The sequence below is a fragment of the Corylus avellana genome, chromosome 4, assembly GCF_965113065.1.
Source record: "Corylus avellana chromosome 4, dhCorAvel1.hap1.2, whole genome shotgun sequence".
Classification (NCBI taxonomy): domain Eukaryota; kingdom Viridiplantae; phylum Streptophyta; class Magnoliopsida; order Fagales; family Betulaceae; genus Corylus; species Corylus avellana.
In genome coordinates this window covers 906,988-923,122 of record NC_142493.1, presented here as the reverse complement: position 1 = coordinate 923,122, position 16,135 = coordinate 906,988, and the positions used below count along the sequence as shown (strand labels likewise).

Sequence of the window (16,135 nt, the reverse complement as noted above, 5' to 3'; positions counted from 1 at the left end):
GTTTGATTTTCTCCTATAAATAGAGCTCTTCTCCTTCACAATTTTCACAACTCATCTCCTCTCCCATCTCTTGCATATATTCTTCCTTCTTCCGCTTTTTACTCGGTCTTTCTTCTTTCTAAGAGTATTTACTCAGAACAGAGAGAGAAAGGGCGAGACCAAGCGCTACAAGAAAGAAAGAACACAAGAGATAGCGGACTTTAGAAATTAGTTTCAAAAGATATACTAGTGGTGTTAGTCATATTGGAGCAACTAGATTCCTTCATACCACTTTTAGCTTCAGTCTAGAAGTAAGTAAATTCACTACCCCTTCTAAAATTACTTCATGTCATGCTATTTATATATTCTTGTATCAAATTGTAAATGATTATTTTATTTACCTGTCATGGAGATATGTTGCATGCATGAAGGATTTCTAAAAGAATTATTTAGAAAGTTTATATTTCTTTAAATGCTTTTTAAGCACAACAAGTTTATATTTGGAAAAGTTTCTATTTTAAGAAAAGAAAGTTGAGAAATGATGATGATTATAAGAAAGAAAAATGATGATAAACCCTCCTACATGTTGCCCTAAGATGCATCAAAAGAAGTACAAAGAAAAGTACAAGAGATGAGATAAATGTTTATGAAATGAGGGCACATGTATGGAGGAGAGTATTTTTGGCCCCAAGATAAGATAAGATGAGAGTTCGGTACCGATACTCGGATGGAGGCGAAACCACTGAAGGAGGCTATGCCAGAAGGTGGTATTCCATCAACATGACCGTTGAGTGCACCAAGAAAAGAGTTAATTAACGGTTGGGCATGGCTGAGGCCACAGTTCAGTGCCATGGTCACAAGGACCCGCAACCCTCGTACACAGGGGTAATAGTGTACATGGGCCCTAATATGAGAAAGTGATAATATAATTTCAACAATGATTTACTATGATGATTTTCAATGATGATATACTATGATGATTTATAGCGATGCATTATGATGATAATTTATAAAGATGATTTATGACGATGATCTAATAATATATGTAATAGTACGTATATGCTACGGAAGATGCAACCGTACATACATGTATTATTATTACGACTGGATGTATATTTATTTGTGAAAACAATTTTCAAAACTGAGAACAAGGAGTAAGACTATTTATGGTTGTGGATTTTACTTGCTGGGCCCCTTTTGGGCTCATTCAGTTTTATTTCTTGTTTTCAGGTAGAAAGGACGCTGGAATAGGAGGCCGGAATGGGGATGGGAGTAATTATTAATTTTCAAAGTCTTTTCATATCAGTGATTGTAATAATATGATATTCCGCAACTAAAGTTTAATGTTTTCTAATTTCGCTTGTAATAAAATCTCTTGAATAATGTTTTATACATTTTTTTTCGTATCCTTTAAAATCTAGTACTCTGATAGACCTTATAGATCTTTGCAAGAACTTTTGTTGAAAAAGAAGAAAAGTGACAAACTCAGCCTTAACGGGCTGGGGATGTTACAGGGTAAGCCTCCACAGTTTTGCACAGGGCAGCATTGATCTTGCCCAAATGATCATGGACCAGCAAGCCTATCCCCATACACTTGCTCGTATTATTCAAGGCCACATCCCAATTGGCTTTAAAAATTCCCACCGAAGGACTCTGCCACTTGATCTCCTGTTTTTCCTCAACATCAATATATGTTCCTCTTTCCTTAGCCTGGGCTGTTTTGTATTCTTGCAAGCGCCTTTCTGCAGTATGGACAACTTGGACTGGGTGAGTAAATAGGCCCCCATGCAGCACTGAATTTCGACGGGACCAAATCCCCCAAGCTATTTGCACACACAATTCAATCTCCTCCTTGTTACATTTACTTCGGAGAAGTTCCATAAAATCCAAAGCTTCTGTGTCTAAGCTATGGCACTTTTGTATTTTCCGTGGACCCACCCCCCAGACATCCTGAGCCGCTGGGCATTGCCATATAACGTGCTTGCCTGTCTCCACTTCTCTCTCACAAAACATGCACGTCGCATCCTTCACCACCCCTTTCCGGAGGAGGTTAGCTTTTGTGGGTAATATATTGTTGCACAATTTCCATATGAACACGCGCACATTGTTAGGAACTTCTAAAGCCCATATGAGTTTCCACATCTCTGTCCATCTTTCCTCTGTTGAGACCTCTCCCAATGTCTTCCTAGCTTTTCCTGCTCCAAATAATATGCGCTTTTGACTGTAAAATCCCCCGTCGTTGAGGCTCTCCATATTTCCTTATTGGGCTGCTTGTATTTGCTAACCGGCAAACTACATATTAGCTCAGCTTCTTCCTCCACGAAAATGTCACGAATTAAATGAACATTCCAGCCAGTCCCACGAAAATGTATTTGATTAATTGGATGTAAATGTAGAAATTGGATTGAATTGAATTGAATGTATTGGATAATGTAAATGTAGATATTGGATTGAATTGAATTGAATTGAATGTATTTAATATTGGATATTGGATATTGAATGCATTGGATATATATATATATATATATATATATATATATATATATATATATATATATATTGACGTGTCAAATGGTTTGACACGTCAAAAAATTTCTGACATGGTGAATTCACTACGTCAAAAATTTTTGACGTGCTGAAAATGCCACGTCAATAAACTTTTTTGACGTGGTATTTTCAACACGTCAAAAAAAAAAATTTTGACGTTCCAGTTTTTGACACGTCAAAAATTTTTGACGTGGTGAAAATGCCACGTCAAAAACTTGGATTTTTTTACACCCGCCCTTTTTAACCGGTGAGATACGTTAGAAGAGTTTTCTGACGTGTCAGTCAGAAATGGCTGGTCAAAAAAAATGTCAATTTTTGTAGTGATATAAAGAGGATTAGAGTTCTCCCAAATGTAACGTGTTTTTTAAAAATTACCATTAAATTTGAGATGATCATTATTGAATTTTGATCTTAGTGATTTTAAATGCAACATCACATTTGGGAGGATTCTAATCCTCCAACATAGCAATCACTAAATTATGTCTAAGAGAGAAATTTTTATTTAATAAGTAAATTAAAAGCTATCAAAGTTTCCCAAATGTCATTTTTTCAAACTAATTTCTTCGTTTAAGAAAACTTTTCGTTCGAGTGAAAAGAAACTCTTTTCACTCGAACGAAAAGTTTTCTTAAACGAAGAAATTAGTTTGAAAAAAAATGACTTTTGGGAAACTTTGATTCTTTTCCCTCGAACGAAAAGTTTTCTTAAACGAAGAAATTAGTTTGAAAAAATAACTTTTGGGAAACTTTGATAGCTTATATAAGTGTAAAATGGTGTTTAAACTAAGGAACTAATATATATTTATTTTAAATTTCTTCAAAAACCCATGCATATATAATGGATGACTTCAACTTTCATCTATCCAAAAATTTCAAGAGAGCAAGTGAAAATATGGGTGCGAGGAAACTTGTGTTGGTGATGATTATGTTTATTGTAGTGCAGGCCGGTGCCGGTGCCGGTGCCCGTGACCCTCCCCCTCCCTCTCTCCCTCCCTCTTCCGTTTGCCTCACCTTCTCTCTTCTTCTGATCAAGAGGCCCATAATTGGGTGGAATGTGCACGTCAGATGTTGAAGCATTGCAATATATTCATAGATCGAAAGCTGTTTTAGAACTACAAGTGGGTTTGTACAAAGGTTGTGTGCAAGCGACTCTAGACCATTGCCATGCTCCCTTAGACATTGCCAATCGTTGTGTTGTTAATTGCAAGAGGTTTCCAAGCAACGGTGTCGGTTTTGGTATAGAGGTTTGATATAGACACAACATAAACCCAACTTAAAACCAACTTCTCTCCTACATGGCATTTATTTATTTTTTATTATATATTTTTTTAAAACCAAATCAAAGGTCTGTAAAAGTCAAATTTTCAGAATTCTAAAAGTTCTCTCTCAGTCCCTCGCTCTCCCTCCCGTGCTCACCCTCTCTCCTCCGGCGAGTTCATCGGCCACCGGAAATCCCCTCTCAGTCCTTCGCTCTCCCTCCCGTGCTCACCCTCTCTCTCCTCCGGCGAGTTTTTCGGCCACCGGAAATCCTCTCACTCCATCGCTCTCCCTCCCGCGCTCACCCTCTCTGTCCTCCGGCGAGTTCTTCGGCACCGGTGAAGCTGTCCGTCTGTCGCAAGGTTCCATCCACTGTCTCTCTCACTCCGGCGTCGTCTACAGCCACCGGCGAAGCTCCTGTCTCTCTCTCACTCCGGCGAAGCCGAAGGCTCTCTCTCTCCTCCACCGGTGGTAAGTAATCCCTCTCTCTCATCCACATTCAAAATCTATGGCTTTTTGATTTATGTGTAGTGGGTGCTAGAATAGTGTATTAAATTTATGTGTATTTAGGGTTTAGATTTCTGTTTTTTTAATATTATTTAGGGTTTAGGTTTTTACTTCTTTTTCTGTTGGTTGAGGCTGTGTTTGTTCATGCCCGAGAAAGATAGTTTTTGGTCAGATTTCTCATTTGCATTATTCTTTGCGGTTTGTCAAATGTAAGTCCTTGTATTGCATTATTTCTTTTAGTAACAACACTATGAATGTTGTGAATAAAAATGTACCAATATGAATATCTCTGTTATTACTTTGGTTTTCTATATATCTCAGTTTTTTGGACTGTTTCAAAGTTGATTGTTGCTTTCTGGATTTAACATTAGTAAAATAAAATTTTTGTTATAAAAAAAATATTTTCTTTTATCAGGGGAAAAGAAACTTACTAGATGACAATATAAGAGTATTCTACATCAATTGCAGTACATTCGGTTAGGTTGGTTATGGTCTTTTGTGCAAATGTTTTTTTTTGGCAATATTGAGAAGAGAGGTGTGGACACTTTATTGTAGTTTCGGTCAATGTAATTTATAATGCATAGTATGGGAGCTGAATTCCAATTTGCAGTAGATAGAATGATAGGTGGTAAATAACAACCACATGAAGAGCGGTTCAAATCCTAGCATGACCAAAAACCCAAATATATATATATATATAGGAAAGAAACAAAAACCATCTTAGTTGCATATGATCTCGTTTGTAATTACTTTCATCTTGGTTCTTTTTTAAATTTTAACTTTTTCTCAAATATAACAGGTGACTGGAGTAAGCATGCAAAGTGTTCTAATTGGTGAGAATCTTGGCGGCTGTGCATTTGTGTGTGGATCATTGAGCTTCTTGGACAAAATCGCATGTGGGCTTGCCTTGTATGTTCTTCAGTCGTTTCAAAGTATGTCATCTGAATCTTAATTCTCTGCAACAGCTTTAACATAAAGGATTTTCTCATATGATACTAGGTACTTTGTTGGGTGTGTATCTGCAGATTCTGCACACCCATGATTATTCAAGTATTACGGCCCCATTTATTTCGGCATAAAAGATTGTCTGGAAAACTTTTTTTTTTGTTTTTTTTTCCTTTTTTGCGTGTTTGGAGCAGCATAAGATAGTGGTCAGCCCAAAACTGTTTTTCGTTGACCACTGAAAACATAAAGGCTTCTATTTGTTGGGCTTGTAAAATGTTTGCTGGGCTGTTGTTTTTGTTTCAAATGTTAGTGCTGTTTTGATTCCTGTGTGCTAGTTCTTGGTGTTTTCTGTAAAGATTCTGTAATCTGGAACCAAAACGGTGGAAAACACCAAGAACCAGTACATGTGCCATGTAGTTTGATCAAAGTTTGATACTGGTTTTTCAGGACATGTAGTTTCTTCTAATCTCCAGATTAATTCCTCTGTTATTTGTTGTCTTTGTAATTTGCAGACTCAATCAGTAGCATTAACACTTTTTCCTCTCCCTCCCCCCCCCCCCCCCCTTTTTTTGTGTAAAATTCATGAGTTCTTACTCTCAAATGCCAATAATAGTTCTCAATTTAAACTCTATTTAACTTCATATATGCTCCAACTGCAGGTTCCTCTCCAGCAGCTCATTTGACCAGTCCAATACATGTCTATATTTCAGTTACAAGGATTGGTTTGGGTCTCATACCACCATTTTGTTCACTAGTTGGGGTGGTAGTTACATACACCATGAAACTCCATACCCCTTTTTCGAAACCTATGATGGAGCCACTGTTGGAATAGAGTGTGAACAAAACAATTTCCTTTAGACAACTCTTTCTTTAAGATGTTGGAGCATTTGCTGCAGGTTTGATTATTTTCCGGGAAAAATTCTCTATAGTGTAGCAATTACATAGGAAAGGACACAATTTTTGGCTACAGATCTGGTATAGAAAGCATGAGAATTTCTTCTTCTTCATTGAATTCAATTCTTTCATTGAAGTCATTGTTATCATACCCGCCGGACTTGTTTATGTATATAATCATACGATGTTTAATTTGTATTCAATGATGAAAATTCCATTCATTGATTTTTTCGCGTTTTATGTGATGATGTGATCTAAATTTTGTCGTGCTTATTAATGTCTTTTTTGCACGTATCTTGTTGAGCAAAATAAGATTGGAGTATAATCCTGACCACAATTAGTGTGCACCAAAAAAAAAAGAAAAGAGAAAAGAGAAACACTGACTGCAAATGGTAAGAAGATTGATAGATACAAGGCATGATTGATTGCAGAAGGCTAAAACCAGAAAAACGGATTTGATTATGATGATGTTTAACCACTTTGGATGCTGTTAAGGTTGATCATTTCTCTTTAGCACATTATCATTGGAAGATAATATCAAATAAATGTTAGGATGAGATAAGGAGCATATACATAGCAATATAAATGAAGCACCTACAAAATTCTACATCTGGCTCATTAGATAGAGCTATTATAAACAACCCACTGAAGAAATCTCTTCGGACATAGCATAATGAGACAACCCCCTGTCTCACGACCTCTGCAACCAAAGCTCAATTGGATCCCCTCTAGCAAAGTCAATGGTGAATCGACTTAATCTAACAAAGACTAAATTGTAGATAAAAGAATCACAAGGACAAAGCACTGAATGAAAACAGCATATACCATATTAACATAGAAAAAAAAAGATCCATTGAACATCATGGGAAAAATAAATGGAGAGGGAGGGAAGTGGGGCCAAGGTTTGAGCAAAACAACCATTGTCTACAATAGTAACAGCCAGAATAGTAAGTTAATATCTTAAGAAGTCTTAGATAGGTAGAAACAACATCCCCTTTTGCCAGCACAAAAGAAAAACATAAGCCACAAAAAAACAGATGTGCTTTATTTTGGATCTTCACTCAAAGGCCCATTGATTCTCCCTGCGAACCTCCTCATCTTCCTCTAGTGTGAAGTCATTCTTAATGTTGAATGTCTTGTGGATTTCCTCAGGAGTTTTGCCCTTGATCATGTCAGCCACTGTCTGGCAAGTCAAATCCAACAAGCTCTTGATGTTCAGATAGTTTGCAGCCTGCCAATCAGACATACTCCAAAGTGAGATTGAAATTTAAGGTGTGTGAATATGGTTGAAGTTACTCATATAATGCAATAGTAGTTTAGTGCATGTTAAATGCAAGAACAAACACCCTTCAATGAACACCCAAAAAAAAAAATCTACCGCCATGATGATCTACAAATTGCAAGTCCAAAAAACTTGTGCTACTAACTGGACCTTCAACAAAGAGAGAAATCCCATAATCTGATAAATTTAGTCATCAACTGATTCATAAGCATAAACCAGATTGTATTTGGAAAAGTAGTTCAATCTTATTAAGACATAGAAGGTAAGGCGTAGAGGGGCACAACCTAAATAGAAATAGAGTAAATGAGATAAACACCCACTTATGGAGAAGAAGGAAAGAACATTCAAAATTGAAAAAAGAAAAAGAAAAAAACAAACGAGAGCCTACGCTTACAGAAGCAATACTTCACAAAAGAAAACAGATAGAGCTACCAAACGAATTCCTTAAATAAAAGACTGGAAAAAGTAACAAGCCTGATAAAAGCAATATTCACTTAGCCAAAAATTCACCTAGATGATGACCCTAATACTTCAAAGACCCATAAGTCCATGTTCCGATCCATTACTTAATAATAGCACTTGCCAATTGCCAGTGCATTGCAGCCATTCCAAACACTTTAAACACTAGCAACTATTTCGAGACAATTCCTTGATACTGGATGCTTCACTTTTGCAAGCACACTTATACCATACACTTCAAACACTTTTATGAAGCCATTGCAATTCCTTCATGCCTTGCTTCAGCCACCAATCTAACATATATATATATTAACCCAACAATGCTAAAAGATTGAGATATGAAGAGGTCATTATCTAGAATATTTCATTATCATTTTCTCCGCTCACCAATTCAAACCAAGTTCTATACATAGTCTTTGCAAATATAAGTACTTTCGGGAAAATCTCACTTTGTTAGAGACCAAATAAACGAGAAAATTGAAAGAAAAAAAAAATTATTAAAAAAGAACAAACTTGGACAACCGATACATACATGTGCATGCCTTTTTGGGTCATCATATATTATAATAGTATGATGAATAAATCAAAGAGAAATAAAATTTCGATCATAAACAAAACCGTCTCATTTGACATCTTCAGCAATCTCTGTTCTTATTTGATTACTTCTTCTCATGCTTTCTCTTTGTTCTTATTTGATTAATTACTTCTTCTCATGCCACTTCAACGCCATAACATATTTAAAGGTTGTTTGGTCAATAAACAACGGAAGCACTCAAATCTATTTACTATTCCCCCTGAATATTTCTCACCAACCAAACAAAAACACATCAAAGACACTGAAGCCGAGAAAACAAAACCAAAACCCTAATCAGAAGAAAAAAAATCAATAATAAAAAGATCTAACAGGGGGATTTGAGTTTATAAGGAAGAAGACACACTAGGATGAGATCGAAGAGGGTGGCCTGGTCGACCTTGACGAACTCGGCGTCCCAGGCCTTGAGGTCGTCGTCGAAGGAGGTGGAGCGTTCTTCGGACGCGGCAGCTGCTTTTGGGGCCTCGACGTGCTTCTTGGAGTACTCGGTGGCCGAAGACGTCGCCGGAGTGAGAGAGACAGAGACGGAACCCTGCGCCGGAGTGAGAGAGACAGGAGCGACGTACGGACAGCTTCGCCGGTGGCCGAACAACTCGCCGGAGGAGAAAGAGGATGAGCGCGGGAGGGGGAGCGAGAGACTGAGAGAGGATGTTTGGATCTGAAAGGGGAAAAGTAGATCTGAATAGTTTAAAATTTCAACTTTTATTTTTTTAAAAAAAGAATGCCACGTAGGAGAGAAGTTGGTTTTAAGTTGGGTTTGTGTTGTGCCTTTAACATTTTTCTTTGGTATATATGTCCATTCATAGATACATATGTATGTCTCTCTCCCTAATTTCATGGTATAGTTAATGCCTTGTTTATTTCAACATAAGATATTTTTTTATAAAAAGTTATGTTATTTAGTAGATTATTATACAACTGTCATATAACTAAGATAATACGGCAGTGAAAAACACTTTTTTTTTATTTATTTATTTTTTTTATATATATATATAAGTATTGATTCAATGCCTGAGTGTCATTGCCACATCATCAACTTAAAAATGTTTTTAGATGACTAAAAGAAAATAACATTTATGAGGTCTAAAATGGTTTAGACTTCTCATATGCGTAAACCATTTTTTGCTGCTCTCACACCCTCGGACAAGCAATTATGAGAGTGCCCCTTATGAGCCTATTTGCCAAAGCAAGTCTCGAGCTATCCAAACATTTGCTCGAGCAGGTGGACCCTCTCACAATTACACTAGATCTAAATCTCAACACCGAATGCCTTCTACTCTCATGCACTCTCTTACTCCATAACTCTTTGTCTCTTTGTCCTAAGAAATATTGGCTATTTTTTTAACAAGTCAACCTCCGAAAAATGTTTTTCAAACTATTTTCAAGGTTACAAACAAACAGCAGAAAATAGCCACTTTTTTTATAAAAACAAAAACCAGCTAAAAATATTTTACGCTGAAACATAAAAGGCCTTAGTACTTGGTAGCCATGCATTATGCATGGATACATATGCGTATTCCCATATTCCCAAAGTGTGTACTAGGGCTCTCATATTTCATGGTATATTACAAGCACAGACTCACGCATAGCTTTACTTGTTAACGTAATCTTATAATCTAATCGCTCGTAATGTTGCAGATACAGAGAAAGCAAAAGATTACGTAGAAAAATGCTACAGCAATTGCAACAAGAAAAACTAGCTTCTTAATAATATGTACTCTAATGTATTATCCCCCTTTAACCCTTTTCCCCATTTGATTAAAAAGTACTGGGAAAAATAATGCTTCTTTGTTCAAAGAATAAAATCCGTACAACTGATCAATACTTATCCAACATGCGTTGTCACATCGTTTTTTTTTTTTTTTTTTTTTCATTCACTTTAATCAATTTATGTTTTTTCAAACAACTCTAGACAAAGGAAGGTTTTCAAGTGGTCAAGAATTGGGTTCAATACCTTCCCCATAGCTCCGAGAAATCAAAATCTCTTGGCCTATCAATCAGTCTTCATTATGTTACATTCTAGTGCGCAAGACAAATCACAAATATTACACTTACCTATCAAGAACACACAGTAAACTGAATAGAGTTTCCTACAATCGAATTTCAAAATTGACATGGAGAGAAAATTCTGGCTTCATTGGTCCAAACTCTAAAGCTTCTCATCAGATGGTATCTGTATAAACCAATGGTAGTGTGTTTGAATGGATACGTTCATCAAACAGTGAGAGATGCACCATTGTCTGCTGCTGTAAGATTGAGTATCATTGTGGCTGCCTTCAAAGCCCTGATGGGGTTAGAGGAGAAACAAAAATATTTTAGTCTCCCAACAATATGGGCCATACGACAAAGTTCAAACTTAAGAGAAAATGAAACAATATTGAGACATCATCATTGACATTGCAAGACCTTTTCTTTAAAAGGAAAAGGAACAATGCAGTTGGAACCATTACAGACTAACAGAGAAAAAGAAGGAGAGGTGGGGGAGAAGGTAGAATGATAGGTGATTTGGGACAATTGAAATTATGAGATCGAAAATTGAAACAAATATAGATGGTAGTTGTTTGTGAGTGGAAATGACTTCCAAGGAGTCCAAGTCTGCATAAAATGACTCATTTATTCTTGGAAATGACTTCCAAGGAGTCCAAGTCTTCATAAAAGGACTCATTTATCCTAATTTCTCTATTTCTTTTTTGATCTATTAAAGGTTATGTTTGTGTTTTCTTAAGGAAATCAAAGTAAGGAATTGCCATTCTGTACTAATATGTCTATTACATTGGAGTAATTATAAAACAGATTATTACTTATCAAAAAAAAAAAAGTAATTATATACTAAACCTCATAGCTGGACCTTAGTTTATAACTGAACCCTGAAGTTTCAATTGCATCAGTAGCTATGCTATAGTTTCAAAATCTTTGCAATTTACCCAACATAAAAGTATTGTACTTTTGTAGGTTTCATATCTGGAAATCCATTACGAGAAGCATAGATGATCAATATGCCTTTACAACTTCTTTAAAGTAGAAAATCCTATATGATCAACATAACGAATGAAAATCTTACATAAGAATGAACATTTCTCTATTATGAACAGCAGAGGCAAATGATTTCAATGTTTTTCAGCCTATTGGGTGGGGGCACTGAAGGCAGAGATTGCACGGCCAAAGCAAAGGGAAATTCATAGGAATGGTGTACCAACAAAGTAAGCAACACAAAATTATCTAGATCAGAACATGTTAAAACAGCATTCAAAGAATTCATAGATCCACAATACTAACACAAGAAAGAAAGTATAAAAATTATTATTGATGAAAATTCATACCATGCTTCAGGTGCCTGGTACAGGGCAGCTGAATTGCCAAAGCATGAAGCAAGCATGTCAGTGTTTATCACACCTGGATTAAGTGCAACAACTGCCATTCCATCAGGCAACTCTTTTGCCACTGATCTAGTCAAACCTTCAACTGCCCATTTTGACGCACAATAAGGTGCAACCTGTTAAAATATGATCAGGTTTTAATAAAAGTTTTAAGATATTAATAAAGGAGTCCCAGATGCAAATATAACCATGAAGCAGAAACTTAAAGGAGAAGATAAGGCAATTGCAAAATTCTCAGATAGCATTGCATAAAGTAAGCTCATTATCCATAATTTATCAACCTCCGTATTAGTGGAATTTCTTCTATTGTTGTTCTTGTTTCAGTCCATTAAATCTCAGGTTTTAAAAATAAATTACTTGGAATCTTCTCCACCATCTCGATTTATCCAAAAGTTATTCAATGTAGACCACAACTTCTTGTCTGTGTAAAGCATCCTCACATTATTCTTGAGAAAATATGATGAGACTCATGCATGTGATTTCAGGAGAAATTCGCTTGTATACTAGTAGATTTAGAAAATTATATATTATTATCATATAAAAAAATAAAAAATAAAAAATAAAAATCATGCATCCAACTAATCAAGACTGAAAGAAAGGATTTTATTTGCAATAGCATCACGTCAATTTACCAGTGCGGCGCCAGATCTTCCCCACCCAGAAGACATATTGACAATAATTCCTTGCTTCCTTGTAATCATCAGAGGGATGAAGTGACGCAACATATTAGCTACGCCTTTTACGTTTGTATCAATAACAGTATCGAACTCTTCTTCAGGAACCTCCCATATCTTGTTGTTTCTATTGATGGTACCTGCATTGTTTACTGGAACACCCTTTATATTAGTCCTACATATACTCAGAATAAATGTCAGGCAACAACCAAAAAGGAAACGTAGGATAACCACACATCAAGGCATGATGACTACTCTGAACCAAAATGCTTCACTGGGCAATGAAATGCCACCAAGCATTATACTTGTTTAAAATGATATAAAACCCTTTTTTTCATAAACCCTTACACTGCCAAATGCAAAAATCTCACTAAAAAAGAGGAATGAGTAAAGAATGGGAAGGGAAACATGAACTTCTGTGCCTCTATATAATCAGCACAGTTCAGTAGTAAGATTCAAATGATACATATATATCACCCAAAAAAAAATCAAATTACCCATACAACACTGAGATTTCAAGATGTTTTATGCAGCGTCCAGGGCAGTGCATACACTGTTTTCATTTGGCAAGTGGCATTTCACATGTGCCCCTCGTCGACAGTTGTGTTTACAGAGATAGTTAACATATACTATTTTGACAGACAAAATGATCCAATTCGGTACAAATCTAAAAGAATCAAGCAAAACTTTTGTAGTCACACCAGACTTTCTGAATGTGGTTGGTCAGAATCTTGGAAGTCATTTCAGGCTTAAAACCCTATGTGTATCGATTATTATTATTTTCTGGAAAAAAAAAAAGAATAGATAAAAACATTTACCAATAGAGTTAAGTTTAAGCACGATTGAACAAGAACTTAAAGAGCTCGATTGCAAGTAACAATATACATACCGATGATGTCCGGAACACCCTTTTTCTCCACCACAGCACGCGCCAACTCTTCAATGCTGCTATTAGATTTCTACAAACACAAAATTTGGTCCTTTTAGTAACCAAATTAAAACTCACTAAAATAAGGAACAATAAGGAAGAAGCAATAGCACAAATCCTTGTGGTTACTAAAAGATATCCTGAAACCTAACAGAATTTTATTAAAACATCGCAAATCCAATTATTCCTTACCACCAACTTCTATGAGAAAAATTCAGATAAATGGAGAAAGAAATGAGTTTATTCTTCTTCTTACCACCAACTTCTATGAGAAAAATTCAGATAAATGGAGAAAGAAATGGGTTTGTTCTTCTTCTTTTTTTGTTCCAAATTTTCTATCTTTCAGTATGCGTTGGAAGTAATACATAAAATTGGGCATGTAGGGTCCCATAAAATTGCTTCAAGTAGGGCCTATGGCTATAGATTTCAAATGGGTCATTAACATTACTAAAAATGACAGTGGAAATTCCTCAAATTCCCATAAATTTCAAATTTTTATCACATTCTTGAAGTCCAAATAAAAAATAAAAATAAAAACGAAATTTAATTTAACTACCAGTACAACACAGGTATACAAACACAAATGTGTGGTCTAAACAAATGCTATGAAAGAAAGCACAGAGAGAGAGAGAGAGAGGGAGGGGCTGACCACATCAGCGTTGAGGAACAAGTGCTTTTCAGGGGAGGAGAGCTCCGATTGGAGGGAGCTGAGCTTATCGTGGGTGCGAGAGCAGCCAATAACGGTGTGGCCCCTCTTTGCGAGCTCGAGAGCCAGCGCTCTCCCGAGCCCTTTGCTCGCCCCGGTTATCAGCACGGTCCGCGAACTCGCTCCCCCCACTCCGTTCATCCCGTTATACGACGTCGTCATACACCCGCGCAGCACACACTCTGTCTCTGTCCTTCGCTCTCTTAGCAGGGAAACGAAACTCTAGGCGTTGATGGAGCATTTCGTATTTGTCTAGAGCGAGAGGAGGAGGGTATATATACGCGTCCTGGATGAAAGGTGCGCCAAGTGGCAAACCAGTTACCATTCTTTTCCCATGGGTCAAAAAGCCATTGATATCACTTATCTACTAATAGCGTTAGAGGAGATTAAAAATGTTTAACACTCAAAAAATTTATTTAAAGAAAAAGAATATTTGTTTGGTAAAAAATTAAAAACGTTTTTAAGAGTTCAAAAAGCTTAAAAATTGTCAAAACACACTTTGATAAAAGCTTAAAAATAAAGTTTTTGTCCAAAAGCTTTTTTTGAGTTAAAAGCTATATTTTTCAAACGCAATCTCAAACAAACTCTAAAACAACTAATAACAATTGTTGTTATGTTTAGGTGGTTAGAAAAACCGATACTAAGATGGTCACGAACCACCCCCTTTGTTTTGTTATTAAAAAAAAAAAAAAAAAACCAATCGCAGCCCTGGCGGGCGGCCACCTAGGTTTGACTCCTTTTTTATTTTTTAAGCTTAAATAAACACATAGCCCCCCCCCCCCCCCTTGCCCTTTTTTTTTTTAGCAATACGAGGAAACCAGAAGGGTTATATGAGGAGGCATTTCCTGATCCTAATGTAAGAAAAAATAGGAAAGGTATTGGGTATACTTTCAAATATATAGTCAGAAGAGGCCAACTTGATGTAATGGACTTAGGGCCTATTTAAGTGTGCGTTTAAATGGTTTAAAAATGCGTTTAATATTCAAAAAGTCCGTTTGAATGTTAAACGCACTTGGGATGATTACTTAGCATAGGATTTATTCTACATGTGAGGGTAACTTAGCATTTATAATGCAATTAGGAGTTATATGTGTGAGATTAATATTGGAAGCTAGAAGAATCCTTTGTAGTATATAAATACTTATGTAAGCAAGTCATTTTTATATAGCGAATAAGAGCAACAATGTAGCCTTTTGGACTTTATCCTGTGAATATAAGTCATAGTCCGAACCCCATAACTTATTGTGTCTATTTTCTTCATTCCACATTTTCTTTTAATTTCTTTTACGATTTTCTTCTCTTTCAATTTATGTCTTTCTTCTTGTTATTTCTATCTGTCTTGCTCAAATTAATCCCAATCGCCCTCTAAATTATGCCACTGTTGACAAAGAAGGACTAGTACGGATTTTCTCTAAGGTTAAAATTTCCTATTGTTTTAATTTGTACTTGATAAGTAATTCAAAACATATTTTCTTGGAGGTCGGAATTTTTAAAGGAGCACAATAATAATAACCCGATCAAAAAATAAAAACAAAAAATGCTAGAAAAATCGAAATCCTTCTAAAGGTGTGTTGCAAGTCGTTTTCTTTAAGAAATTACTTGCCCATACCAGAAAAGACAAAGGAAAATAGAATCTTTATGTGTTTTAAAAATTGGACTGCTATAGACTATTAATAGTTTTAGTCTTTTAGAATGGCAGTTATTTGTATCTATTCATTAAAAACAATAATAAAACTATTAATCCAACAGTCATAAACTGTTAATTTAATAATAATAATAAACTATAAATCTAACAGTAATAAAATGCCAATTATAATAAACTATCAATCTAATATTCATACACTGCTAATCTAATAATAATAAATTGTTATTTTAACAAACACTTAATTATGACCATTATATTAAATAATTATCAATGATTATTACAAAATAGCCTAACACACATAAAGCACATAATATTAAAAAATTATGTATACTATTAAAAAAAAATA

General features: G+C 35.6%; 1 protein-coding gene, 1 long non-coding RNA gene and 1 pseudogene across 3 annotated transcripts; 1 reads left to right on the top strand and 2 right to left on the bottom strand.

Annotated features, from left to right (window-relative positions):
- The first annotated feature begins 3,891 nt into the window (after nucleotides 1–3,891).
- LOC132182655 (uncharacterized) lies at nucleotides 3,892–6,399 on the top strand. Its single transcript, XR_009440319.2, has 3 exons — nucleotides 3,892–4,251; nucleotides 5,087–5,219; nucleotides 5,892–6,399. It is a non-coding gene; the product is annotated as an uncharacterized LOC132182655 (long non-coding RNA).
- A 556-nt stretch (nucleotides 6,400–6,955) lies between these two features.
- LOC148586077 (SKP1-like protein 1A pseudogene) lies at nucleotides 6,956–10,046 on the bottom strand (annotated as a pseudogene). The gene is made up of 3 exons (XR_015911853.1): nucleotides 10,043–10,046; nucleotides 8,806–9,137; nucleotides 6,956–7,357 (listed from the first exon to the last, which is right to left on the bottom strand). The product of XR_015911853.1 is annotated as an SKP1-like protein 1A pseudogene (transcript).
- Nucleotides 10,047–10,390: 344 nt separating this feature from the next.
- Nucleotides 10,391–14,431, bottom strand: LOC132178737 (NAD(P)-binding Rossmann-fold superfamily protein). Its single transcript, XM_059591255.2, has 5 exons — nucleotides 14,088–14,431; nucleotides 13,400–13,469; nucleotides 12,469–12,662; nucleotides 11,780–11,952; nucleotides 10,391–10,743 (listed from the first exon to the last, which is right to left on the bottom strand). Exons 1-5 carry the CDS (start codon nucleotides 14,304–14,306, stop codon nucleotides 10,674–10,676), a joined length of 726 nt encoding a protein of 241 aa, XP_059447238.2. The 5' UTR covers nucleotides 14,307–14,431; the 3' UTR covers nucleotides 10,391–10,673.
- Nucleotides 14,432–16,135: the final 1,704 nt, after the last annotated feature.